Source organism: Coregonus lavaretus, assembly GCF_964263955.1.
Source record: "Coregonus lavaretus genome assembly, contig: HAP1_SCAFFOLD_198, whole genome shotgun sequence".
Taxonomy (NCBI): domain Eukaryota; kingdom Metazoa; phylum Chordata; class Actinopteri; order Salmoniformes; family Salmonidae; genus Coregonus; species Coregonus lavaretus.
In genome coordinates, this window is record NW_028160904.1 from 40,309 (window position 1) to 67,874 (window position 27,566).

A 27,566-nucleotide genomic window follows, 5' to 3' on the forward strand; every position below is an offset into this window, starting at 1 on the left:
GCTAGTTGTAGGGGCGGCTAGTTGTAGGGGTGGCTAGTTGTTAGTTGTAGGGGCGGCTAGTTGTTAGTTGTAGGGGCGGCTAGTTGTTAGTTGTAGGGCCGGCTAGTTGTTAGTTGTAGGGGCGGCTAGTTGTTAGTTGTAGGGGCGGCTAGTTGCTAGTTGTAGGGGCGGCTAGTTGTTAGTTGTAGGGGCGGCTAGTTGTTAGTTGTAGGGGCGGCTAGTTGTTAGTTGTAGGGGCGGCTAGTTGCTAGTTGTAGGGGCGGCTAGTTGTTAGTTGTAGGGGCGGCTAGTTGTTAGTTGTAGGGGCGGCTAGTTGCTAGTTGTAGGGGCGGCTAGTTGCTAGTTGTAGGGGCGGCTAGTTGTTAGTTGTAGGGGCGGCTAGTTGCTAGTTGTAGGGGCGGCTAGTTGCTAGTTGTAGGGGCGGCTAGTTGCTAGTTGTAGGGCCGGCTAGTTGTAGGGGCGGCTAGTTGTTAGTTGTAGGGGCGGCTAGTTGTAGGGGTGGCTAGTTGTTAGTTGTAGGGGCGGCTAGTTGCTAGTTGTAGGGGCGGCTAGTTGTTAGTTGTAGGGGCGGCTAGTTGTTAGTTGTAGGGGCGGCTAGTTGTTAGTTGTAGAGGCGGCTAGTTGTTAGTTGTAGGGGCGGCTAGTTGTTAGTTGTAGGGGCGGCTAGTTGTTAGTTGTAGGGGCGGCTAGTTGTAGGGCCGGCTAGTTGCTAGTTGTAGGGCCGGCTAGTTGTTAGTTGTAGGGCTGGCTAGTTGTTAGTTGTAGGGGCGGCTAGTTGTTAGTTGTAGGGGCGGCTAGTTGTTAGTTGTAGAGGCGGCTAGTTGTTAGTTGTAGGGGCGGCTAGTTGTTAGTTGTAGGGGCGGCTAGTTGTTAGTTGTAGGGCCGGCTAGTTGTTAGTTGTAGAGGCGGCTAGTTGCTAGTTGTAGGGGCGGCTAGTTGTTAGTTGTAGGGGTGGCTAGTTGTTAGTTGTAAGGGCGGCTAGTTGTTAGTTGTAGGGGCGGCTAGTTGTTAGTTGTAGGGGCAGGCTAGTTGTTAGTTGTAGGGGCGGCTAGTTGTTAGTTGTAGGGGCGGCTAGTTGCTAGTTGTAGGGGCGGCTAGTTGTAGGGGCGGCTAGTTGCTAGTTGTAGGGGCGGCTAGTTGTTAGTTGTAGGGGCGGCTAGTTGTTAGTTGTAGGGGCGGCTAGTTGTTAGTTGTAGGGGCCGGCTAGTTGTTAGTTGTAGAGGCGGCTAGTTGTTAGTTGTAGGGGCGGCTAGTTGTAGGGGCGGCTAGTTGCTAGTTGTAGAGGCGGCTAGTTGTTAGTTGTAGGGGCGGCTAGTTGTTAGTTGTAGGGGCGGCTAGTTGTTAGTTGTAGGGGTGGCTAGTTGTTAGTTGTAGGGGCGGCTAGTTGTTAGTTGTAGGGGCGGCTAGTTGCTAGTTGTAGGGGCGGCTAGTTGTTAGTTGTAGGGGCGGCTAGTTGTTAGTTGTAGGGCGGCTAGTTGTTAGTTGTAGGGGCGGCTAGTTGTTAGTTGTAGGGGCGGCTAGTTGTTAGTTGTAGGGGCGGCTAGTTGTTAGTTGTAGAGGTGGCTAGTTGTTAGTTGTAGGGGCGGCTAGTTGTTAGTTGTAGAGGCGGCTAGTTGTTAGTTGTAGGGGCGGCTAGTTGTTAGTTGTAGGGGCGGCTAGTTGTTAGTTGTAGGGGCGGCTAGTTGTTAGTTGTAGGGGCGGCTAGTTGTTAGTTGTAGGGGTGGCTAGTTGTTAGTTGTAGAGGCGGCTAGTTGTTAGTTGTAGGGGCGGCTAGTTGTTAGTTGTAGGGGCGGCTAGTTGTTAGTTGTAGGGGCGGCTAGTTGTTAGTTGTAGGGGCGGCTAGTTGTTAGTTGTAGGGGCGGCTAGTTGTTAGTTGTAGGGGCGGCTAGTTGTTAGTTGTAGGGGTGGCTAGTTGTAGGGGTGGCTAGTTGTTAGTTGTAGGGCCGGCTAGTTGTTAGTTGTAGAGGCGGCTAGTTGTTAGTTGTAGGGGCGGCTAGTTGTAGGGGCGGCTAGTTGTTAGTTGTAGAGGCGGCTAGTTGTTAGTTGTAGGGGTGGCTAGTTGTTAGTTGTAGGGCCGGCTAGTTGTTAGTTGTAGGGGCGGCTAGTTGTAGGGGCGGCTAGTTGTAGGGCCGGCTAGTTGTTAGTTGTAGAGGCGGCTAGTTGTTAGTTGTAGGGGTGGCTAGTTGTTAGTTGTAGGGCCGGCTAGTTGTTAGTTGTAGAGGCGGCTAGTTGTTAGTTGTAGGGGCGGCTAGTTGTTAGTTGTAGAGGCGGCTAGTTGTTAGTTGTAGGGGTGGCTAGTTGTTAGTTGTAGGGGCGGCTAGTTGTTAGTTGTAGGGGTGGCTAGTTGTTAGTTGTAGGGGCGGCTAGTTGTAGGGGCGGCTAGTTGTTAGTTGTAGAGGCGGCTAGTTGTTAGTTGTAGGGGCGGCTAGTTGTTAGTTGTAGAGGCGGCTAGTTGTTAGTTGTAGGGGTGGCTAGTTGTTAGTTGTAGGGGCGGCTAGTTGTTAGTTGTAGGGGCGGCTAGTTGTTAGTTGTAGAGGCGGCTAGTTGTTAGTTGTAGAGGCGGCTAGTTGTTAGTTGTAGAGGCGGCTAGTTGTTAGTTGTAGGGGTGGCTAGTTGTTAGTTGTAGAGGCGGCTAGTTGTTAGTTGTAGGGGTGGCTAGTTGTTAGTTGTAGAGGCGGCTAGTTGTTAGTTGTAGGGGTGGCTAGTTGTTAGTTGTAGAGGCGGCTAGTTGTTAGTTGTAGGGGCGGCTAGTTGTTAGTTGTAGAGGCGGCTAGTTGTTAGTTGTAGAGGCGGCTAGTTGTTAGTTGTAGAGGCGGCTAGTTGTTAGTTGTAGGGGTGGCTAGTTGTTAGTTGTAGAGGCGGCTAGTTGTTAGTTGTAGGGGTGGCTAGTTGTTAGTTGTAGGGGCGGCTAGTTGTTAGTTGTAGGGGTGGCTAGTTGTAGGGGCGGCTAGTTGTTAGTTGTAGGGGTGGCTAGTTGTAGGGGCGGCTAGTTGTTAGTTGTAGGGGCCGGCTAGTTGTTAGTTGTAGGGGCGGCTAGTTGTAGGGGTGGCTAGTTGTTAGTTGTAGGGGCGGCTAGTTGTTAGTTGTAGGGGCGGCTAGTTGTTAGTTGTAGGGGCGGCTAGTTGTTAGTTGTAGAGGTGGCTAGTTGTTAGTTGTAGGGGTGGCTAGTTGTTAGTTGTAGGGGCGGCTAGTTGTTAGTTGTAGGGGTGGCTAGTTGTAGGGGCGGCTAGTTGTTAGTTGTAGGTGCGGCTAGTTGTAGGGGCGGCTAGTTGTTAGTTGTAGGGGCGGCTAGTTGTTAGTTGTAGGTGCGGCTAGTTGTAGGGGCGGCTAGTTGTTAGTTGTAGGGGCGGCTAGTTGTTAGTTGTAGGGGCGGCTAGTTGTAGGGGCGGCTAGTTGTTAGTTGTAGAGGCGGCTAGTTGTTAGTTGTAGGGGCGGCTAGTTGTTAGTTGTAGAGGCGGCTAGTTGTTAGTTGTAGAGGCGGCTAGTTGTTAGTTGTAGAGGCGGCTAGTTGTTAGTTGTAGAGGCGGCTAGTTGTTAGTTGTAGGGGTGGCTAGTTGTTAGTTGTAGGGGCGGCTAGTTGTTAGTTGTAGAGGCGGCTAGTTGTTAGTTGTAGGGGCGGCTAGTTGTTAGTTGTAGAGGCGGCTAGTTGTTAGTTGTAGAGGCGGCTAGTTGTTAGTTGTAGAGGCGGCTAGTTGTTAGTTGTAGGGGTGGCTAGTTGTTAGTTGTAGGGGCGGCTAGTTGTTAGTTGTAGAGGCGGCTAGTTGTTAGTTGTAGGGGCGGCTAGTTGTTAGTTGTAGGGCTGGCTAGTTGTTAGTTGTAGAGGCGGCTAGTTGCTAGTTGTAGGGGTGGCTAGTTGTTAGTTGTAGAGGCGGCTAGTTGTTAGTTGTAGGGGCAGCTAGTTGTTAGTTGTAGGGGCGGCTAGTTGTTAGTTGTAGGGGTGGCTAGTTGTTAGTTGTAGAGGCGGCTAGTTGTTAGTTGTAGGGGCGGCTAGTTGTTAGTTGTAGGGGCGGCTAGTTGTTAGTTGTAGGGGCGGCTAGTTGTTAGTTGTAGAGGCGGCTAGTTGTTAGTTGTAGGGGCGGCTAGTTGTTAGTTGTAGAGGCGGCTAGTTGTTAGTTGTAGGGGCGGCTAGTTGTTAGTTGTAGGGGCGGCTAGTTGTTAGTTGTAGGGGCGGCTAGTTGTTAGTTGTAGGGGCGGCTAGTTGTTAGTTGTAGAGGCGGCTAGTTGTAGGGCCGGCTAGTTGTTAGTTGTAGGGGCGGCTAGTTGTTAGTTGTAGGGGCGGCTAGTTGTTAGTTGTAGGGGCGGCTAGTTGTTAGTTGTAGGGGCGGCTAGTTGCTAGTTGTAGTGGCGGCTAGTTGTAGGGGCGGCTAGTTGTAGGGCGGCTAGTTGCTAGTTGTAGGGGCGGCTAGTTGTTAGTTGTAGGGCCGGCTAGTTGTTAGTTGTAGGGGTGGCTAGTTGCTAGTTGTAGGGGCGGCTAGTTGTTAGTTGTAGGGGCGGCTAGTTGTTAGTTGTAGGGGCGGCTAGTTGTTAGTTGTAGGGGCGGCTAGTTGTTAGTTGTAGGGGCGGCTAGTTGTAGGGCCGGCTAGTTGCTAGTTGTAGGGCCGGCTAGTTGTTAGTTGTAGGGCGGCTAGTTGTTAGTTGTAGGGGCGGCTAGTTGTTAGTTGTAGAGGCGGCTAGTTGTTAGTTGTAGGGCTGGCTAGTTGTAGGGCCGGCTAGTTGTAGAGGCGGCTAGTTGCTAGTTGTAGGGCCGGCTAGTTGTTAGTTGTAGGGCGGCTAGTTGTTAGTTGTAGGGGCGGCTAGTTGTTAGTTGTAGGGGCGGCTAGTTGTTAGTTGTAGAGGCGGCTAGTTGTTAGTTGTAGGGGCGGCTAGTTGTTAGTTGTAGGGGTGGCTAGTTGTTAGTTGTAGAGGCGGCTAGTTGTTAGTTGTAGGGGCGGCTAGTTGTTAGTTGTAGGGGTGGCTAGTTGTTAGTTGTAGGGCGGCTAGTTGCTAGTTGTAGGGGCGGCTAGTTGTTAGTTGTAGGGGCGGCTAGTTGTAGAGGCGGCTAGTTGTTAGTTGTAGGGGCGGCTAGTTGTTAGTTGTAGGGGCGGCTAGTTGTTAGTTGTAGAGGCGGCTAGTTGTTAGTTGTAGGGGCGGCTAGTTGCTAGTTGTAGGGGCGGCTAGTTGTTAGTTGTAGGGCCGGCTAGTTGTTAGTTGTAGGGGCGGCTAGTTGTTAGTTGTAGGGCGGCTAGTTGTTAGTTGTATTGGTGGCTAGTTGTAGGGGTGGCTAGTTGTTAGTTGTAGGGGCGGCTAGTTGTTAGTTGTAGGGCCGGCTAGTTGTTAGTTGTAGGGGCGGCTAGTTGTTAGTTGTAGGGGCGGCTAGTTGTTAGTTGTAGGGGCGGCTAGTTGTTAGTTGTAGGGGCGGCTAGTTGTTAGTTGTAGGGGCGGCTAGTTGTTAGTTGTAGGGGCGGCTAGTTGTTAGTTGTAGGGGCGGCTAGTTGTTAGTTGTAGAGGCGGCTAGTTGTTAGTTGTAGAGGCGGCTAGTTGTTAGTTGTAGGGGCGGCTAGTTGTTAGTTGTAGAGGCGGCTAGTTGTTAGTTGTAGGGCCGGCTAGTTGTTAGTTGTAGGGGCGGCTAGTTGTTAGTTGTAGGGGCGGCTAGTTGTTAGTTGTAGGGGCGGCTAGTTGTTAGTTGTAGGGGCGGCTAGTTGTTAGTTGTAGGGGCGGCTAGTTGTTAGTTGTAGGGGCGGCTAGTTGTTAGTTGTAGGGGCGGCTAGTTGTTAGTTGTAGAGGCGGCTAGTTGTTAGTTGTAGGGCCGGCTAGTTGTTAGTTGTAGGGGCGGCTAGTTGTTAGTTGTAGGGGCGGCTAGTTGTTAGTTGTAGGGCCGGCTAGTTGCTAGTTGTAGGGCCGGCTAGTTGTTAGTTGTAGGGCGGCTAGTTGTTAGTTGTAGGGGCGGCTAGTTGTTAGTTGTAGGGGCGGCTAGTTGTTAGTTGTAGAGGCGGCTAGTTGTTAGTTGTAGGGCCGGCTAGTTGTTAGTTGTAGGGGTGGCTAGTTGTTAGTTGTAGGGCCGGCTAGTTGTTAGTTGTAGGGCCGGCTAGTTGCTAGTTGTAGGGGCGGCTAGTTGTTAGTTGTAGGGGCGGCTAGTTGTAGGGGCGGCTAGTTGTTAGTTGTAGGGGCGGCTAGTTGTTAGTTGTAGGGGCGGCTAGTTGTTAGTTGTAGGGGCGGCTAGTTGTTAGTTGTAGGGGCGGCTAGTTGTTAGTTGTAGAGGCGGCTAGTTGTTAGTTGTAGGGGCGGCTAGTTGTTAGTTGTAGGGGCGGCTAGTTGTTAGTTGTAGGGGCGGCTAGTTGTTAGTTGTAGGGCCGGCTAGTTGTAGGGCCGGCTAGTTGTAGGGCCGGCTAGTTGTAGGGCCGGCTAGTTTTAAACTAGACATGTTTTTATCTGCTCTCTCTCTGTCTCTGTCTCTGTCTCTCTCTCTGTCTCTCTCTCTGTCTCTCTCTCTTCCCTCTCTCCCTTCTCTCTTGCTCTCTCCAGTCCACCCTCCTTGGACTGTGAGTCTGATACAAACAACCAGCACCTACACTGATAGCCCAGATAAAAACATGTCTGTTTACAACTAGCTGCCGAGACCTGTGTGTGTCAGCTACACATGTAATGTAAATGACATAGCTACAACCTAGAGTTGGGACGATCAACCGAGAAATACATGTCAACTGCATGAACTTTACAAAAATCATGTGATCAAAGGTCATGAAGTTTTGACTGCAGTTGTCTGCAAGATTCTGCCGTTGCTGTTCACCAACTTCATCCTGCAGCCATCGCCTGCATTGTGGGAGTCACTATTGTCAACCAATCATTAGGGTGTTTTTGTTTGACCCACACGAACGTGACCAAATATGTGACTGAAACAGGAACCAATTTGCCACAATTCATATGTAGCCTACAGTTAGTAAATACATGTGATATTTGAGTCTCTATCTCACTGATTAAATGTATAATGTACATATGATTTCAGTTTGTGGGTGATATGGGGTTTGGAGACATTTTTTTCTTCTACGTTATAAAGGAAACCTTTTATAAACCATGGCAACACTGCCATGTTGATCGAAGCCTTGCTGTTGGGAAACCATAATCCATCTTCACTCCTCGGGCCGTGTCCGAATACTAGTGTCCTACATACTTGAACTGAATACCCATACTAGTGTCCTACATACTTGAACTGAATACCCATACTAGTGTACGACATACTTAAACTGCATAGTACAGTGCCTTGCAAAAGTATTCAACCCCCTTGCCGTTTTTCCTATTTTGTTGCATTACAACCTGTAATTTAAATAGATTTTTATTTGGATTTCATGTAATGGACATACACAAAATAGTCCAAATTGGTGAAGTGAAATGAAAAAAATAACTTGTTTCAAAAAATTATAAAAAATAAATAATGGAAAAGTGGTGCGTGCATATGTATTCTTTGTACCCTTTGCTATGAAGCCCTAAAATAAGATCTGGTGCAACCAATTACCTTCAGAAGTCACATAATTAGTTAGATTGCACACAGGTGGACTTTAAGTGTCACATGATCTCAGTATATATACACCTGTTCTGAAAGGCCCCAGAGTCTGCAACACCACTAAGCAAGGGGCACCACCAAGCAAGCGGCACCATGAAAACCAAGGAGCTCTCCAAACAGGTCAGGGACAAAGTTGTGGAGAAGTACAGATCAGGGTTGGGTTATAAAAAAATATCTGAAAATTTGAACATCCCACGGAGCACCATTAAATCCATTATTAAAAAATGGAAAGAATTTGGCACCACAACAAACATGCCAAGAGAGGGCCGCCCACCAAAACTGGATGTTTTTTATCGGCAGGGACTGGGAAACTGGTCAGAATTGAAGGAATGATGGATGGTGCTAAATACAGGGAAATGCTTGAGGGAAACCTGTTTCAGTCTTCCAGAGATTTAAGACTGGGACGGAGGTTCACCTTCCAGCAGGACAATGACCCTAAGCATACTGCTAAAGCAACACTCGAGTGGTTTAAGGGGAAATAATGTATGTGCTAACTGTAAGTCGCTCTGGATAAGAGCGTCTGCTAAATGACTAAAATGTAAATGAAACATTTTTTTCTCAATACAATTGAGAATCTGTGGTATGATATGAAAGATTGCTGTACACCAGCGGAACCCATCCAACTTGAAGGAGCTGGAGCAGTTTTGCCTTGAAGAATGGGCAAAAATCCCAGTGGCTAGATGTGCCAAGCTTATAGAGACATACCCCAAGAGACTTGCAGCTGTAATTTCTGCAAAAGGTGGCTCTACAAAGGATTGACTTTGGGGGGGGTGAATAGTTATGCACGCTCAAGTTCTGATTGTTTTAGTCTTATTTCTGGTTTCACAATACAAAATATTTTGCATCTTCAAAGTGGTAGGCATGTTGTGTAAATCAAATGATACAAATCCCCCCCCAAAATACATTTTAATTCCAGGTTGTAAGGCAACAAAATAGGAAAAATGCCAAGGGGGGAGAATACTTCCGCAAGGCGCTGTATATAGACCTGTTCATTGTTGAACCGTTTAGTGAAAAGGTAATAATATACCAAGCAGTAGTGGCTCCTGACTGGCTGAGTAGATGGGGGCGGGGCCGAGTGCGGGTGGATTTTTCCAACTTCAACAGACATGCATTGCATTAACCAGCCTGATAATGGCTCATTTCCTATTTGATTAATTTCTCTGAGTTATAGGCCTACTCAGGCTGGTTAACCCATATACGGGACGGTTGCGCTAATGTGATTAGCATGACTGTTGTAAGTAACAGCAAACTCTCCAGGACATAGACATGTCTTATATGGGCAGAAAGCTTACATTCTGATTCCGTAGAGGTTAAAGGCAGACTATCACAATCGACCGTAGCCAATACAGCCCATCTATCCTAATATAAAAGGAAACAGAAACAGAATTTGGTTCCATTTCAACATTCATAAAAAAAAAAAAAAAGTATTTTTAGGTGGTAGATCAGCTTTAATATTGCAGATTGTAGCTTCCATCAATGTAATTGTCTGCATAATTTCCAATCCCCCGTGTGTGTGTGTATGTGTGTGTGTATATATATATATATATATATATATATATATATATATATATATTATATATTACGTTACCGTTCAAAAGAGACAAAAAAACAATGTCCATTAAAATGACATCAAATTAAACAGAAATACAGTGTAGACATTGTTAATGTTGTAAATGGCTATTGTAGCTTGAAACGGCTGATTTTTAATGGAATATCTACATAGGCGTACAGAGGCCCATTATCAGCAACCATCAGTCGTGTGTTCCAATGGCACGTTGTGTTTGCTAATCCAAGTTTATCCTTTTAAAAGGCTAATTGATCATTAGAAAACCCTTTTGCTATTATGTTAGCACAGCTGAAAACTGTTCTGCTGATTAAAGAAGCAATAAAACTGGCCTTCTTGAGACTAGTTGAGTATCTGGAGCATCAGCAATTGTGGGTTCGATTACAGGCTCAAAATGGCCAGAAACAAATAACTTTCTTCTGAAACTCATCAGTCTATTCTTGTTCTGAGAAATGAAGGCTATTCCATGCAAGAAATTGCCAAGAAACTGAAGATCTCGTACAACGCTGTGTACTACTCCCTTCACAGAACAGCGCAAACTGGCTCTAACCAGAATAGAAAGAGGAGTGGGAGGCCTCGGTGCACAACTGAGCAAGAGGACAAATACATTTGAGTGTCTAGTTTGAGAAACAGACTCCTCACAGGTCCTCAACTGGCAGCTTCATTAAATAGTACCCGCACACCAGTCTCAACGTCAACAGTGAAGAGGCGACTCCGGGATGCTGACCTTCTAGGCAGAGTTGCAAAGAGAAAGCCATATCTCAGACTGTCCAATAAAAATAAAAGTTTAAGATGGGTAACAGAACACAGACACTGGACAGAGGAAGATTGGAAAAAAGTGTTATGGACAGACAAATCAAAGTTTGAGGTGTTTGGATCACAAAGAAGAACATTTGTGACGCAGGCCAAATGAAAAGATGCTGGAGGAGTGCTTGATGCCATCTGTCAAGCATGGTGGAGGCAATGTGATGGTCTGGGGGTGCTTTGGTGGTGGTAAAGTGGGAGATTTGTACAGGGTAAAAGGGATCTTGAAGAAGGATCACTCCATTTTGCAACGCCATGCCATACCCTGTGGATGGCGCTTGATTGGAGCATATTTCCTCCTACAACAGGACAATGACCCAAGCACAGCTCCAAACTATGCAAGAACTATTTAGGGAAGAAGCAGTCTGCTGGTATTCTGTCTATAAGGGAGTGGCCAGCACAGTCACCGGATCTCAACCCTATTGAGCTGTTGTGGGAGCAGCTTGACCGTATGGTACGTAAGAAGTGCCCATCAAGCCAATCCAACTTGTGGGAGGTGCTTCAGGAAGCATGGGGTGAAATCTCTTTTGATTACCTCAACAAATTGACAACTCGAATGCCAAAAGTCTGCAAGGCTGTAATTGCTGCAAATGGAGGATTCTTTGACGAAAGCAAAGTTTGAAGGACACAATTATTATTTCAATTACACAATTCTAACCTTGTCAATGACTACATTTCCTATGCATTTTGCTATATTTCCTATTCAAACTCATTTTATGTATGTTTTCATGGAAAACAAGGACATTTCTAAGTGACCCCAAACTTTTGAACGGTAGTGTCTGTGTGTGTGTACATACACACACACACACACACACACACAGTTGAAGTTTACATACAGTGGGGAAAAAAAGTATTTAGTCAGCCACCAATTGTGCAAGTTCTCCCACTTAAAAAGATGAGAGAGGCCTGTAATTTAACTATGACAGATAATATGAGAATTTTTTTTCTCCAGAAAATCACATTGTAGGATTATTAATGAATTTATTTGCAAATTATGGTGGAAAATAAGTATTTGGTCAATAACAAAAGTTTCTCAATACTTTGTTATATACCCTTTGTTGGCAATGACACAGGTCAAACGTTTACTGTAAGTCTTCACAAGGTTTTCACACACTGTTGCTGGTATTTTGGCCCATTCCTCCATGCAGATCTCCTCTAGAGCAGTGACATTTTGGGGCTGTCGCTGGGCAACACAGACTTTCAACTCCCTCCAAAGATTTTCTATGGGGTTAAGATCTGGAGACTGGCTAGGCCACTCCAGGACCTTGAAATACTTCTTACGAAGCCACTCCTTCGTTGCCCGGGCGGTGTGTTTGGGATCATTGTCATGCTGAAAGACCCAGCCACGTTTCATCTTCAATGCCCTTGCTGATGGAAGAAGGTTTTCACTCAAAATCTCACGATACATGGCCCCATTCATTCTTTCCTTTACACGGATCAGTCGTCCTGGTCCCTTTGCAGAAAAACAGCCCCAAAGCATGATGTTTCCACCCCCATGCTTCACAGTAGGTATGGTGTTCTTTGGATGCAACTCAGCATTCTTTGTCCTCCAAACACGACGAGTTGAGTTTTTACCAAAAAGTTATATTTTGGGTTCATCTGACCATATGACATTCTCCCAATCCTCTCCTGGATCATCCAAATGCACTCTAGCAAACTTCAGACGGGCCTGGACATGTACTGGCTTAAGCAGGGGGACACGTCTCGCACTGCAGGATTTGAGTCCCTGGCGGCGTAGTGTGTTACTGATGGTAGGCTTTGTTACTTTGGTCCCAGCTCTCTGCAGGTCATTCACTAGGTCCCCCCGTGTGGTTCTGGGATTTTTGCTCACCGTTCTTGTGATCATTTTGACCCTACGGGGTGAGATCGTGCGTGGAGCCCCAGATCGAGGGAGTCTTGTATGTCTTCCATTTCCTAATAATTGCTCCCACAGTTGATTTCTTCAAACCAAGCTGCTTACCTATTGCAGATTCAGTCTTCCCAGCCTGGCGCAGGTCTACAATTTTGTTTCTGGTGTCCTTTGACAGCTCTTTGGTCTTGGCCATAGTGGAGTTTGGAGTGTGACTGTTTGAGGTTGTGGACAGGTGTCTTTTATACTGATAACAAGTTCAAACAGGTGCCATTAATACAGGTAACGAGTGGAGGACAGAGGAGCCTCTTAAAGAAGAAGTTACAGGTCTGTGAGAGCCAGAAATCTTGCTTGTTTGTAGGTGACCAAATACTTATTTTCCACCATAATTTGCAAATAAATTCATTAAAAATCTGATTTTCTGGAGAAAAGAATTCTCAATTTGTCTGTCATAGTTGACGTGTACCTATGATGAAAATTACAGGCCTCTCTCATCTTTTTAAGTGGGAGAACTTGCACAATTGGTGGCTGACTAAATACTTTTTTTCCCCACTGTACACCTTAGCGAAATGCATTTAAACTCAGTTTTTCAAAATTCCTGACATTTAATCCTAGTAAAAATTCCCTGTCTTAGGTCAGTTAGGATCACCACTTTTATTTTAAGAATGTGAAATGTCAGAATAATAGTAGAGAGAATGATTTATTTAAGCTTTTATTTCTTTCATCACATTCCCAGTGGGTCAGAAGTTTACATACACTCAATTAGTATTTGGTAGTATTACCTTTAAATTGTTTAACTTGGGTCAAACGTTTCGGGTAGCCTTCCACAAGCTTCCCACAATAAGTTGGGTGCATTTTGGCCCATTCCTCCTGGCAGAGCTGGTGTAACTGAGTCAGGTTTGTAGGCCTCCTTGCTCGCACATGGTTTTTCAGTTCTGCCCACATATTGTCTATAGGATTGAGGTCAGGGCTTTGTGATGGCCACTCAAATACCTTGACTTTGTTTCCTTAAACCATTTTGCCACAACTTTGGAAGTATGTTTGGGGTCATTGTCCATTTGGAAGACCCATTTGCGACCAAGCTTTAACTTCCTGACTGATATCTTGAGATGTTGCTTCAATATATCCACATTTTCCTTCCTCATGATGCCATCTATTTTGTGAAGTGCACCAGTACCTCCTGCAGCAAAGCACCCCCACAGCATGATGCTGCCACCCCGTGCTTCACGGTTGGGATGGTGTTCTTCGGCTTGCAAGGCACCCCCTTTTTCCTCCAATCATAACGATGGTCATTATGGGCAAACAATTATATTTTTGTTTCATCAGACCAGAGGACATTTCTCCAAAAAGTACGATCTTTGTCCCCATGTGCAGTTGCAAACCGTAGTCTGGCTTTTTTATGGCGGTTTTGGAGCAGTGGCTTCTTCCTTGCTGAGAGGCCTTTCAGGTTATGTCGATATAGGACTTGTTTTACTGTGGATATAGATACTTTTGTACCTGTTTCCTCCAGCATCTTCACAAGGTCCTTTGCTGTTGTTCTGGGATTGATTTGCACTTTTCTCACCAAAGTACGTTCATCTCTAGGAGACAGAACGCGTCTCCTTCCTGAGCGGTATGACGTCTGCGTGGTCCCATGGTGTTTATACTTGCGTACTATTGTTTGTACAGATGAACGTGGTCCCTTCAGGCGTTTGGAAATTGCTCCCAAGGATGAACCAGACTTGTGGAGGTCTACAAGTTTTCTTCTGAGGTCTTGGCTGATTTTTCTTTTGTTTTTCCCATGATGTCAAGCAAAGAGGCACTGAGTTTGAAGGTAGGCCTTGAAGTGCATCCACAGGTACACCTCCAATTGACTCAAATTATGTCAATTAGCCTTTCAGAAGCTTTTAAAACCATGACATTTTCTGGAATTTTCCAAGCTGTTTAAAGGCACAGTCAACTTAGTGTATGTAAACCTCTGACCCACTGGAATTGTGATACAGTGAATTATAAATGAAATAATCTGTCTGTAAACAATTGTTGGAAAAATTACTTGTCATGCACAAAGTAGATGTCCTAACCGACTTGCCAAAACGATAGTTTGTTAACAAGAAATTTGTGGAGTGGTTGAAAACAAGTTTTAATGACTCCAACCTAAGTGTATGTAAACGTCCAACTTCAACTGTGTGTATTTGTGTGTGTATATATATATATATATATATATATCTATATCAGTGAAAAGTTTGGACACACCTACTCATTCAAGGGTTTTTCTTTATTTTTACTATTTTCTACATTGTAGAATAATGGTGACGAAATCAAAACGATGAAAGAACACATATCGAATCAGTAACCAAGAAAGTGTTAAACAAATGAGATTCTTCAAATAGACACCCTTTGCCTTGATGACAGCTTTGCACACTCTTGGCATTCTCTCAACCAGCATCACCTGGAATGCTTTTCCAACAGTCTTGAAGGAGTTCCCACATATGCTGAGCACTTGTTGGCTGCTTTTCCTTCACTCTGCTGTCCAACTCATCCCAATCCATCTCAATTGGGTTGAGGTCGGGTGATTGTGGAGGCCAGGTCATCTGATTCAGCACTCCATCACTCTCCTTCTTGGTCAAATAGCCCTTACACAGCCTGGAGGTGTGTTGGGTCATTGTCCTGTTGGAAAAACAAATGATAGTCCCACTAAGCCCAAACCAGATGGGATGGCATATCGCTGCAGAATGCTGTGGGAGACATGCTGGTTAAGTGTGCCTTGAATTCTAAATAAATCACAGTGTCACTAGAAAAGCACCCCCACACCATAACACCTCCTCCTCCATGCTTTACGGTGGGAAATACACATGCGGAGATCATCCGTTCATCCACACCACGTTTTACAAAGACACAGCGGTTGGATCCAAAAATCTCCAATTTGGACTCCAGACCAAAGGACAGATTTCCACCGGTCTAATGTCCATTACTCATGTTTCTTGGCCCAAGCAGGTCTCTTCTTGTTGGTGTCCTTTTAGTAGTGGTTCCATTGTAGCAATTCGACCATGAAGGCCTGATTCACACAGTCCCCTCTGAACAGTTGATGTTGAGATGTCTGTTACTTGAACACTGTGAAGCATTTATTTGGGCTGCAATTTCTGAGGCTGGTAACTCTAATGAACTTATCCTCTGCAGCAGAGGTAACTCTGGGTCTTCCATTCCTGTGGCGGTCCTCATGAGAGCCAGTTTCATCATAGCGCTTGATGGTTTTTGCGACTGCACTTGAAGAAATGTTCAGTTATTGACATTTTCCGTATTGACTGACCTTATGTCTTAAAATAATGATGGACTGTCGTTTTTCTTTGCTTATTTGAGTTGTTCTTGTCATAACATGGACCAAATAGGCCTTTCTTCTGTATACCACCCCTACCTTGTCACAACAGAACTGATTGACCTAACACATTGACCTAACACATTGACCTAACACATTGACCTAACACATTGACCTGACACATTGACCTAACACATTGACCTAACACATTGACCTAACACATTGACCTAACACATTGACCTAACACATTGACCTAAATTGACCTAACACATTTCTAATGTAGTGATATTGAACTGAAAAGATGCCCAACGATTGAACAAAGCAGTAGGTGAGTTTATCTGTCTGGATAAAGTGCCATTTTTAAATGTGATAACGAGTATCGTGATGGTATCTAGTATCGTGATGGTAGTTATTCCCTCTATAAGGCAATCACAGGCAAAACGTCAGTATAGCGACAAAGTGGAGTCGCAATTCAGACACGAGACCTTCCAGACAAGCTAAACACCTTCTTCGCCCGTTTTGAGGATAACACAGTGCCACCAACGCGGACCGCTAACAAGGACTGTGGGCTCTCCTTCTCCGTGGCTGATGTGAGTAAGACATTTAAGCTTGTTAACCCTCGGAAGGCTGCAGGCCCAGACTGCATCCCTAGCTGTGTCCTCAAAGCATGCGCAGACCAGCTGGCTGGAGTGTTTACGGACATATTCAATCTCTCCCAATCCCAGTCTGCTGTCCACACTTGCGTCAAGATGTCCACCATTTTGTTCCTGTACCCAAAAAAAGCAAAGGTAACTTAACTAAATGACTATCACCCTGTAGCACTCACTTCTGTCATCATGAAGTGCTTTGAGAGGGTAGTTAAGGATCATATCACCTCTACCTTACCTTTCACTCTAGACCCAATTCAATTTGCTTACTGCACCAATATATCCACAGACGATGCAATCGCCATCACACTGCACACTGCCCTATCCCATCTGGACAAGAGGAATACCTATGTAAGAATGCTGTTTATTGACTACAGCGCAGCATTCAACACCATAGTACCCTCCAAGCTCATCATTAAGCTCAGGGCCCTGGGTCTGAACCCCACCCTGTGCAACTGGGTCCTGGACTTCCTGACAGGCCGCCCCCAGGTGGTGAAGGTAGAAAACAACACTGCCACTTCGCTGATCCTCAACACAGGCACCCCACAAGGGTGAGTGCTCAGCCCTTCCTGTACTCCCTGTTCACCCATGACTGCTAGCCATGCACGCCTCCAACGCAATCATCAGGTTTGCAGACGACACAACAGTAGTAGGCTTGATTATCAACAATGACGAGACAGTCTACAGGGAGGAGGTGAAGGCCCTGGCGGAGTGGTGCCAGGAAAATAACCTCTCCCTCAACGTCAACAAAACAAAGGAGCTGATCGTGGACTTCAGGAAACAGCAGAGGGAGCACGCCCCTATCCACATCGATGGGACCGCAGTGGAGAAGGTGGAATGCTTCAAGTTCCTCGGCGTACACATCACTGACGATCTAAAATGGTCTACCCACACAGTGTGGACAGCGCTTCTTCAACCTCAGGAGGCTGAAGAAATTTGTCTTGGCACCTAAAACCCTCACAACCTTTTACAGATGCACAATTGAGAGCATCCTGTAGGGCTGTATCACTGCCTGGTACGGCAACTGCACCACCCACAACCGCAGGGCTCTCCAGAGGGTGGTGCGGTCTGCCGAACGCATTACCGGAGGCAAACTACCTGCCCTCCAGGACACCTACAGCACCCGATGTCACAGGAAGGCCCAAAAGATCTTCAAGGACAACAACCACCCGAGCCACTGCCTGTTCACCCCGCGTTCATAACAGGTACATCAAAGCTGGGACCGAGAGACTGAAAAACAGCTTCTATCTCAAGGCCATCAGACTGTTAAATAGCCATCACTAGCCGGCTACCACCCGGTTACTGAACCCTGCACCTTAGAGGCTACTGCCCTATATACATAGACATGGAATCACTGGCCACTTTAATAATGGAACACCAGTCACTTTAATAATGTTTACATACTGCTTTACTCATTTCATATGTATATACTGTATTCTATTCTACTGTATTTTAGTTAATGCTACTCCGACATTGCTCATCCTAATATTTATAATATTTATATATTCCTTAATTCCTTTCTTTTACTTTCAGGTTGTGTGTATTGTTGTGAATTGTTAGATATGCTGCACTGTTGGATCTAGAAACACAAGCATTTCGCTGCAATAACATCTGCTAAACATGTGTATGTGACAAATAAAATGTGATTTTGATATAGAGTATCGTGATGGTAAAGAGTATTTTGATGGTATAGGGCAGGGCTGCCCAACCCTCTTCCTGGAGATCTACTGTCCTGTAGGTTTTCAGTCCAACCCTCTTCCTGGAGATCTACTGTCCTGTAGGTTTTCAGTCCAACCCTCTTCCTAGAGATATACTGTCCTGGAGGTTCAGTCCAACCCTCTTCCTAGAGATCTACTGTCCTGTAGGTTCAGTCCAACCCTCTTCCTGGAGATCTACTGTCCTGGAGGTTTTCAGTCCAACCGTCTTCCTGGAGATCTACTGTCCTGGAGGTTCAGTCCAACCCTCTTCCTAGAGATCTACTGTCCTGTAGGTTCAGTCCAACCCTCTTCCTGGAGATCTACTGTCCTGTGGGTTTTCAGTCCAACCGTCTTCCTGGAGATCTACTGTCCTGTGGGTTTTCAGTCCAACCGTCTTCCTGGAGATCTACTGTCCTGGAGGTTCAGTCCAACCCTCTTCCTAGAGATCTACTGTCCTGTAGGTTCAGTCCAACCCTCTTCCTGGAGATCTACTGTCCTGTGGGTTTTCAGTCCAACCGTCTTCCTGGAGATCTACTGTCCTGTGGGTTTTCAGTCCAACCGTCTTCCTGGAGATCTACTGTCCTGTGGGTTTTCAGTCCAACCCTCTTCCTGGAGATCTCCTGTCCTGTAGGTTCAGTCCAACCTTCTTCCTGGAGATCTACCGTCCTGTGAGTTTTCAGTCCAACCCTCTTCCTAGAGATCTACCGTCCTGTGGGTTCAGTCCAACCCTCTTCCTAGAGATCTACCGTCCTGTGGGTTCAGTCCAACCCTCTTCCTGGAGATCTACTGTCCTGTAGGTTTTCAGTCCAACCCTCTTCCTGGAGATCTACTGTCCTGTGGGTTTTCAGTCCAACCCACTTCCTAGAGATCTACCGTCCTGGAGGTTTTCAGTCCAACCCTCTTCCTGGAGATCTACCGTCCTGTGGGTTTTCAGTCCAACCCTAATTTAACACACCTGATTCTACTTATTAGCTGCTCAACAAGACCTTAACTAGCTGAATCAGATACGCTAAATTAGGGTTGGACTGAAAACCTACAGGACGGTAGATGTCCAGGAAGAGGGTTGGGCAGCACTGGTATAGGGTATCGAGTATCGTGATTGTATCGAGTAATGGTATCGTGATACTAAACCTGGTATCGGTATCGAAGTCAAAATTCTGGCATGGCCGAATTTATTTATTATGATTTTTTTTTACAAGGACCACATGCTCTTTAGTTGAGAAATGTAGGGGCACACAAATAAATTTAGGAGCACACAAATAAAATTTAGGAGCACACAGACATTTAGGAGCACAATGAAAGTATTTGAGGAAGTGTTTTTATGATAAGAAACGACAAAGTTTATGAATAAAAGCTGTTTTGAGTGTTCCATGCTCAATCAATTACAATGTACCCTCAAATATTTGAGTCACTTAAGTGAGACAAATGTTCAGCTGCCCCTTTTTAAGGGGCGGGCCGTTACCGTTGTAACGGTGGGATTGGCATGTCTGTCAGTAAAAGATGACATTCTACGACATGTCTCTTCGCTAGCAGTTGAGCTCAAACTAACATTGAAAAACAAGCTAGCGTGTGAAGATAATGTAAATAGCCAAGGAACATAAGGACAGCCACACTTGAGTAGACTTCCGGTTAAATTAGACCAACTTTTATGCCTGTGTTTATGCCTGTGTTTATGGCTGTGTTTATGGCTGTGTGCTTCTAAAAATTAATCTTTCAGTACTTCACTCAGAGCGCGCAGCTCCCCATGGGATTGGTTGTTCTGCGTGTGATTAGGCAGACGCACTGTAGAGCCCTGCCATGGATAGTGACAACACTAATCTACACATGGTCAAACTAGGCTTCACACTGACTGGCTGGCTAACTGACGGGAGGGAGGCAGATAACTAGGCTTCACACTCACTGGCTGGCTAACTGACGGGAGGGAGGCAGATAGGAGGGGCATCCTGGAGAAGCCTCTGGAGGTCTGAGCTATACACACGGTCTGTCCGTCTGTCTTTCTGTCTGTTTGTCTCTCTTCTCTCCATTTCTCTGTCTCTCTCTGACCTATGTTGTGTTGCAGCTCCCCTGGTGACATCGGAGACGTTGTTTGAGGCTTTTGAGAAGATGGGGAAGAAGCATTACAAGGAGCAGGTTCCTCCGGCCGAGCCCAGCAACAAGAAGCCTTCAGCGGGCAAACAGAAGGCCAAGCCTCCCCCTGCCTCCACACCAACACACAACACACACAAGAACCTGGAGGATGCATTCAAAGCCGTGAGTCACACACCATACACGCTTCCACACACACCAGCAACTTATACACACGTCTGCAGCACAAGGTACCTACACACGCAGGACTGGCTGTATTAGACTAATCTAGGGCAAAAGTCACATGCTGAATCTCACTGTTTCACACAACATCACAAGCTTGTTTCTGATGTTTACATTTCTATACTGTTTATCAGTGTCGTGGTGCTCCAGTCCAGGACGGTCTCCGGTATTGGGTTGCTACTGGCAAGTTACTGGAATCTTCAGGATAATTAACACAAAATATATATGGCAATCTATCGTAACTTTGGTCATTTATACTTGAAGACCCGGTCCGGGACCCGAGGGGGTCCGGATCCAGAATATATGGATCCACCTGTACCCGAGACCCGGTCCGGATCCAGAATATATGGATCCACCTGTACCCGAGACCCGGTCCGGATTCAGAATATATGGATCCACTGGGACCCGAGACCCGGTCCGGATCCAGAATATATGGATCCACCGGGACCCGAGACCCGGTCCGGATCCAGAATATATGGATCCACCGGGACCCGAGACCCGGTCCGGATCCAGAATATATGGATCCACCGGGACCCGAGACCCGGGTCCGGATCCAGAATATATGGATCCACCGGGACCCGAGACCCGGGTCCGGATCCAGAATATATGGATCCGGACCCCCTCGAGTCCTGGGTTGTATCTGATATGATTTTCACAGGTCTGGGGTATGTGTCATTTTGAACTGACTTGTCTGGAAGGGCCCGTACAGATCCTAACAGAGAGATTGGATTGATGCTGGTGCTCTTCCTTTTCACAACAGTGGAGCGTGGAGCATGTATCTTGTTGTTGGCCAATCATGAGTCATCAGAGACCATAGGCTACAGTCAGGAGATATCTAATCAATGGAAGATGGAATTATAATGAGGGAATTAAAAGTTAAAGGAGAAGGACAGGCTACAATGACCAAGAGCCAACAGGTAGGCTGCTACTTTATATTCTGAATGGAGTTGTGTTTGTTACTGTAGGATGAGAGGATGCATGCAGCCTCAATTAGCCTAGTTAGCTAACGTTAGCTAGCTTAACTAGCTTCTCCCGGTTTGATGCAGTCAAGACAGCTACTAGGTAATCATATTGGATGGTAAATAACCTATCTATGGCAGCTATTAGTCTACTATAGCGTGAGTCTGCTTGGTTGGTTGCTGTCTCCCTCCCTGCTCACATGTCACTGGCCCACAGTATGGCCCCTCCCCCCTGCTCACATGTCACTGGCCCACAGTATGGCCCCTCCCCCCTGCTCACATGTCACTGGCCCACAGTACGGCCCCTCCCCCCCTGCTAGAGCAGCGCCTCTCTCCCTCTCACGCTTTATCAACTCCGGTTAATAAAGTAGCTTAAATGACTTTTCTGCTGCTTCCCTCACTCGGATCAGATCGGACCGGGTCTGGATCCGACCAGGTCTACACAGAATGGGTCTAGTTGTCTTCGGGTCCGTTCGGAACGGGTCTCTATATTGAGCTATTTTATTTATGCATATCGGGTCCGGGTGGGAAAGCCCCAGGTCCCTTTTTGGAATGGATCCAACTTTTTGGACCCGTGAAGACCTCTAATTCATATTAGTGTTAATTTTTTTTATCTCTATGTCCATATTGTCCATACGTTTCTAGTAGATGGACCATATGATTCAAAAGAAAGTAGCCTAATTAATGAAAAAAGCATCTAATCAACAATGGCATTATTTTCATCTACCATTGCAATTCGTCCAACTATTTACATTTTTTCACAACTGGCACGAGTTTGACGCCAAAATATTGACGCCAAATGCGTATTGACGTAGTCACATAAATAGTGTGTAAAAACAAATGTATATAAAGGATATTTCATGCTGAAACCCTCATATTAAACACTAATGGGATTCACTAAGTTGATGGTTTATATTTAAGATGTTTTACAGCTTTGTTGTTCTATTTGTTATCTTAAAATCATCCTATTTCATATTTTCCATTTTCCAAGGACACACAGAGGGCCAGAGATAATTAGACACCTGTGATAATCTGAAGTCCCAAAAGGGCCACCAGATGTCTTGTAAAGTCTTTGAAAGATGCCAACATTCTGGTAGATAATTGGTCAACTTAGAACATTTCCAGTAATATACCCTCCCTTTGCAAACCTACTCGGGTCTCGATTTCCATGAGTCGTGACTTGACTTGGACTCCATCAGTAGTGACTGTTGTCAGAAAGTCTCTCTCCCTTGAATACTTCATCATGCTACTAGATACAACAGCAAATGTTAGATGGCTATTGTGGTAGCTGCTAGCATGGCTATTGTGGTAGCTGCTAGCATGGCTATTGTGGTAGCTGCTAGCATGGCTATTGTGGTAGCTGCTAGCATGGCTATTGTGGTAGCTGCTAGCATGGCTATTGTGGTAGCGGCTAGCATTACTACTGTGGTAGCTGCTAGCATTACTACTGTACATTACGAAATGTAGCTTCAAAGAACGTTCGACCTCATTCAATTGACTGCATATTTCTAAACTGTTCTAGTTGGATGTGGGTTAGGTTTTGATACTGTATCTAGAATGTTCTAGTTGGATGTGGGTTAGGTTTTGATACTGTATCTAGAATGTTCTAGTTGGATGTGGGTTAGGTTTTGATACTGTATCTAGAATGTTCTAGTTGGGCGTGGGTTAGGTTTTGATACTGTATCTAGAATGTTCTAGTTGGGCGTGGGTTAGGTTTTGATACTGTATCTAGAATGTTCTAGTTGGATGTGGGTTAGGTTTTGATACTGTATCTAGAATGTTCTAGTTGGATGTGGGTTAGGTTTTGATACTGTATCTAGAATGTTCTAGTTGGATGTGGGTTAGGTTTTGATACTGTATCTAGAATGTTCTAGTTGGGCGTGGGTTAGGTTTTGATACTGTATCTAGAATGTTCTAGTTGGATGTGGGTTAGGTTTTGATACTGTATCTAGAATGTTCTAGTTGGATGTGGGTTAGGTTTTGATACTGTATCTAGAATGTTCTAGTTGGGCGTGGGTTAGGTTTTGATACTGTATCTAGAATGTTCTAGTTGGATGTGGGTTAGGTTTTGATACTGTATCTAGAATGTTCTAGTTGGATGTGGGTTAGGTTTTGATACTGTATCTAGAATGTTCTAGTTGGATGTGGGTTAGGTTTTGATACTGTATCTAGAATGTTCTAGTTGGGCGTGGGTTAGGTTGTGGTTGTATTATGTATGGTCATTCCTATACTGTTCTGTTCCAGTTGGACGTGGGGGAGCTGAAGCAGCAGTTGGACCGGAGCCAGACTCTGTTTCCTGACAACCCGTCAGTCTGGGTCAAAGACCTGGCAGGATACCTCAACCACGCCCTGGCTGCTCCAGAGACTGAACCCACCCTCAGCAGCTACGCACACGGTCAGTAAAACAACCACAACCAAAACCAGGGCTCTAAATTTGGTTGGTAGCTAAAAATTCATTGGTAGCAAAGTTAGGAGCACCACATGAAATTTAGGAGCACCAGAAAATAAGATTTCTATAATCGATTGAAATACAGCCTATATTGTGCCTAATATGAATTCTAGCTACTTGTGAAGCACATGTTGTGCCCTAGAAACCAATACCTAACACAAATACATTATTTTATTATAAAAGCTAATGTTATGAATACCTGTCATTTACATTACAAAGTAATCTGTGGAATATTAGGTTTCTACATTGTGTAAAAGCCCTGTTTTACTATTGAGATGTATTGCATTGAAAACAGCACCTCGCCTAAATAGGTGTTTTACTCCCTTAGCCAGCACCTCTCCTAAACAGGTGTTCTACTCTGCTAGCCAGCACCTCTCCTAAACAGGTGTTCTACTCCGCTAGCCAGCACCTCTCCTAAACAGGTGTTCTACTCTGCTAGCCAGCACCTCTCCTAAACAGGTGTTCTACTCCCTTAGCCAGCACCTCTCCTAAACAGGTGTTCTACTCCGCTAGCCAGCACCTCTCCTAAACAGGTGTTCTACTCTGCTAGCCAGCACCTCTCCTAAACAGGTGTTCTACTCTGCTAGCCAGCACCTCTCCTAAACAGGTGTTCTACTCTGCTAGCCAGCACCTCTCCTAAACAGGTGTTCTACTCTGCTAGCCAGCACCTCTCCTAAACAGGTGTTCTACTCTGCTACCCAGCACCTCTCCTAAACAGGTGTTCTACTCTGCTAGCCAGCACCTCTCCTAAACAGGTGTTCTACTCTGCTAGCCAGCACCTCTCCTAAACAGGTGTTCTACTGTGCTAGCCAGCACCTTGCCTAAATAGGTTAAACAAATCAAAATATATTTTATATTTGAGATTCTTCTAATAGCCAACCTTTGCCTTGATGACAGCTTTGCACACTCTTGGCGTTATCTCAACCAGCTTCATGAGGTAGTCACCTGTAATGCATTTCAATTAACAGGTGTGCCTTCTTAAAAGTTAATTTGTGGAATTTATTTCCTTCTTAATGCATTTGAGCCAATCAGTTGTGTTGTGACAAGGTGGGGGGGTATACAGAAGATAGCCCTATTTGGTAAAAGACCAAGTCCATATTATGTCAAGAACAGCTCAAATAAGCAAAGAGAAACAACAGTCCATCATTACTTCAAGACATTTAAGAAGGAACATTTCAATAACTTTGAAAGGTTCTTCAAGTGCAGTCGCAAAAACCATAAAGCGCTATGATGAAACTGGCTCTCATGAGGACCGCCACAGGAATGGAAGACCCAGAGTTACCTCTGCTGCAGAGGATAAGTTCATTAGAGTTACCAGCCTCAGAAATTGCAGCCCAAATAAATGCTTCTGAGTTCAAGTAACAGACACATCTCAACATCAACTGTTCAGAGGAGACTGCGTGAATCAGGCATTCATGGTCGAATTGCTGCAAAGAAACCACTACTAAAGGACACCAATAAGAAGAAGAGACCTGCTTGGGCCAAAAAACATGAGCAATGGACATTAGACCGGTGGAAATGTGTCCTTTGGTCTGGAGTCCAAATTTGAGATTTTTTGTTTTAGGTACACTTCAACTGTGAGAGACGGAATCTAAAACAAAAATCCAGAAAATCACATTGTATGATTTTTAAGTAATTAATTTGCATTTTATTGCATGACATAAGTATTTGATACATCAGAAAAGCAGAACTTAATATTTGGTACAGAAACCTTTGTTTGCAGTTACAGAGATCATACGTTTCCTGTAGGTCTTGACCAGGTTTGCACACATTGCAGCAGGGATTTTTGCCCACTCCTCCATACAGACATTCTCCAGATCCTTCAGGTTTCGGGGCTGTCGCTGGGCAATACGGACTTTCAGCTCCCTCCAAAGATTTTCTATTGGGTTCAGGTCTGGAGACTGGCTAGGCCACTCCAGGACCTTGAGATGCTTCTTACGGAGCCACTCCTTAGTTGCCCTGGCTGTGTGTTTCGGGTCGTTGTCATGCTGGAAGACCCAGCCACGACCCATCTTCTATGCTCTTACTGAGGGAAGGAGGTTGTTGGCCAAGATCTCGCGATACATGGCCCCATCCATCCTCCCCTCAATACGGTGCAGTCGTCCTGTCACCTTTGCAGAAAAGCATCCCCAAAGAATGATGTTTCCACCTCCATGCTTCACGGTTGGGATGGTGTTCTTGGGGTTGTACTCATCCTTCTTCCTCCAAACACGGCGAGTGGAGTTTAGACCAAAAAACTATATTTTTGTCTCATCAGACCACATGACCTTCTCCCATTCCTCCTCTGGATCATCCAGATGGTCATTGGCAAACTTCAGACGGGTCTGGACGTGCGCTGGCTTGAGCAGGGGGACCTTGCGTGCGCTGCAGGATTTTAATCCATGACGGCGTAGTGTGTTACTAATGGTTTTCTTTGAGACTGTGGTCCCAGCTCTCTTCAGGTCATTGACCAGGTCCTGCTGTGTAGTTCTGGGCTGATCCCTCACCTTCCTCATGATCATTGATGCCCCACGAGGTGAGATCTTGCATGTAGCCCCAGACCGAGGGTGATTGACTGTCATCTTGAACTTCTTCCATTTTTTAATAATTGCGCCAACAGTTGTTGCCTTCTCACCAAGCTGCTTGCCTATTGTCCTGTAGCCCATCCCAGCCTTGTGCAGGTCTACAATTGTATCCCTGATGTCCTTACACAGCTCTCTGGTCTTGGCCATTGTGGAGAGGTTGGAGTCTGTTTGATTGAGTGTGTGGACAGGTGTCTTTTATACAGGGAAAGAGTTCAAACAGGGGCAGTTAATACAGGTAATGAGTGGAGAACAGGAGGGCTTCTTAAAGAAAAACTAACAGGTCTGTGAGAGCCGGAATTCTCACTGGTTGGTAGGTGATCAAATACTTATGTCATGCAATAAAATGCAAATTAATTACTTAAAAATCATACAATGTGATTTTCTGGATTTTTGTTTTAGATTCCGTCTCTCACAGTTGAAGTGTACCTATGATAAAAATTACAGACCTCTACATGCTTTGTAAGTAGGAAAACCTGCAAAATCAGCAGTGTATCAAATACTTGTTCTCCCCACTGTATCTGTACCTGGGGCAAAAGTTCAGGATATCACCAGGTTGCTTCCCGAGGCTGTGAGTCAGTCACCAGGGGCTGTTACTGTCGTGGTTCATGTGGGGTCGAATGACATTATGAAGGGCAGCTCACAACAGCTGAAGATGGATTTTAAAGAACTGATTGGGTCTCTACTTGACACCAACAAACGCCCCATAATATCTGGCCCTCTGCCCTCCCTAAATCGTGGCATTGAACGGTTCAGCAGACTTTTAGCCCTCCATAACTGGCTACGAGACTATTGCAGCTCTGTGGGTGTAACATTAATTGACAGTTTTGATACCTTCTGGAAATAAAGCTCGTATTATAAGAAGGATGGGATCCACCCAAATCATTTTGGTTCCTGGATCCTTTCACAGCATTATAAGGCTGCGTTGAGACACTGACTTAACAATGACCCATGCCCAGCTCATTTAAACCCTACCATTGTGTCGCTGAGTTGTCATAATGCTTCAGCAAATGTACATTATCCCAGGGGCGTTGGAAGAAAAAATGTAAGTAACCTAATTTATGTCCCTCTTACTGCCCTGAATACCTCTGCTGATCCTACAGCTATTGTGTGCAGTAGTCTTGTGCCTATGAACCAGAGTAATACTGTTAGCACTGAGGTGGTGTGCCCTAGAAGGAAGTCCACTGTGTGCAGCTCACCCTGTACTCGAGCATTTCTACCTCTGCTAAGCTTCCCAGTAAAGCAAGAAAATAATCAAGCATCCCAGAAAAGTGTTTAAAATAGCCCACGTTAACATATGTAGCTTAAGAAACAAGGTTCATGAAATCAATAATTTGCTAGTAACAGATGACATCCGTATTCTGACAATCTCTGAAACTCACATAGATAATACCTTTTGATACAGTGGTAGCAATACATAGTTATAAGATCTACAGAAAAGACAAATGCCAAAGGTGGAGTTGTGGCTGTTTTTTATATTCAGAACCACATTCCTGTAAAGCTTAGGGAGGATCCCATGTTAAATACTGTTGAAGTAATATGGCTACAGGTTCATCTGCCTCACCTAAAGCCCATTCTGGTGGGAAGCTGCTATAGACCACAAAGTGCTAACAGTCAGTATCTGGAGAACGTGTGAAATGCTTGATAATATATGTGATATCAATAGAGGTATATTTTCTGGGTGATTTTCAATATTGACTGGCTTTCATCAGGCTGCCCACTCAAGAGAAAGCTTCAAACTGTAACTAGTGCCTGCAACCTGGTTCAGGTTATCAATCAACCTACCAGGGTAGTTACAAACAGTACAGGAATGAAATCATCAACATGTATTGATCACATCTTTGCTAATGCTGCAGAAATTTGTTTGAAAGCAGTATCCAGATCCATCGGATGTAGTGAT

General features: G+C 45.4%; 1 protein-coding gene across 1 annotated transcript in view; it reads left to right on the top strand.

Annotated features, from left to right (window-relative positions):
• The window catches only part of tmem214 (transmembrane protein 214), a 127,622-nt gene that overhangs the window by 31,301 nt on the left and 68,755 nt on the right, over positions 1-27,566 (top strand). Inside the window, exons 2-3 of the mRNA XM_084195832.1 lie at positions 19,450-19,640; positions 22,901-23,051. Of these exons, the coding sequence (XP_084051958.1) occupies positions 19,450-19,640; positions 22,901-23,051 (342 nt within the window). The remainder of the gene's footprint in view (positions 1-19,449; positions 19,641-22,900; positions 23,052-27,566) is intronic.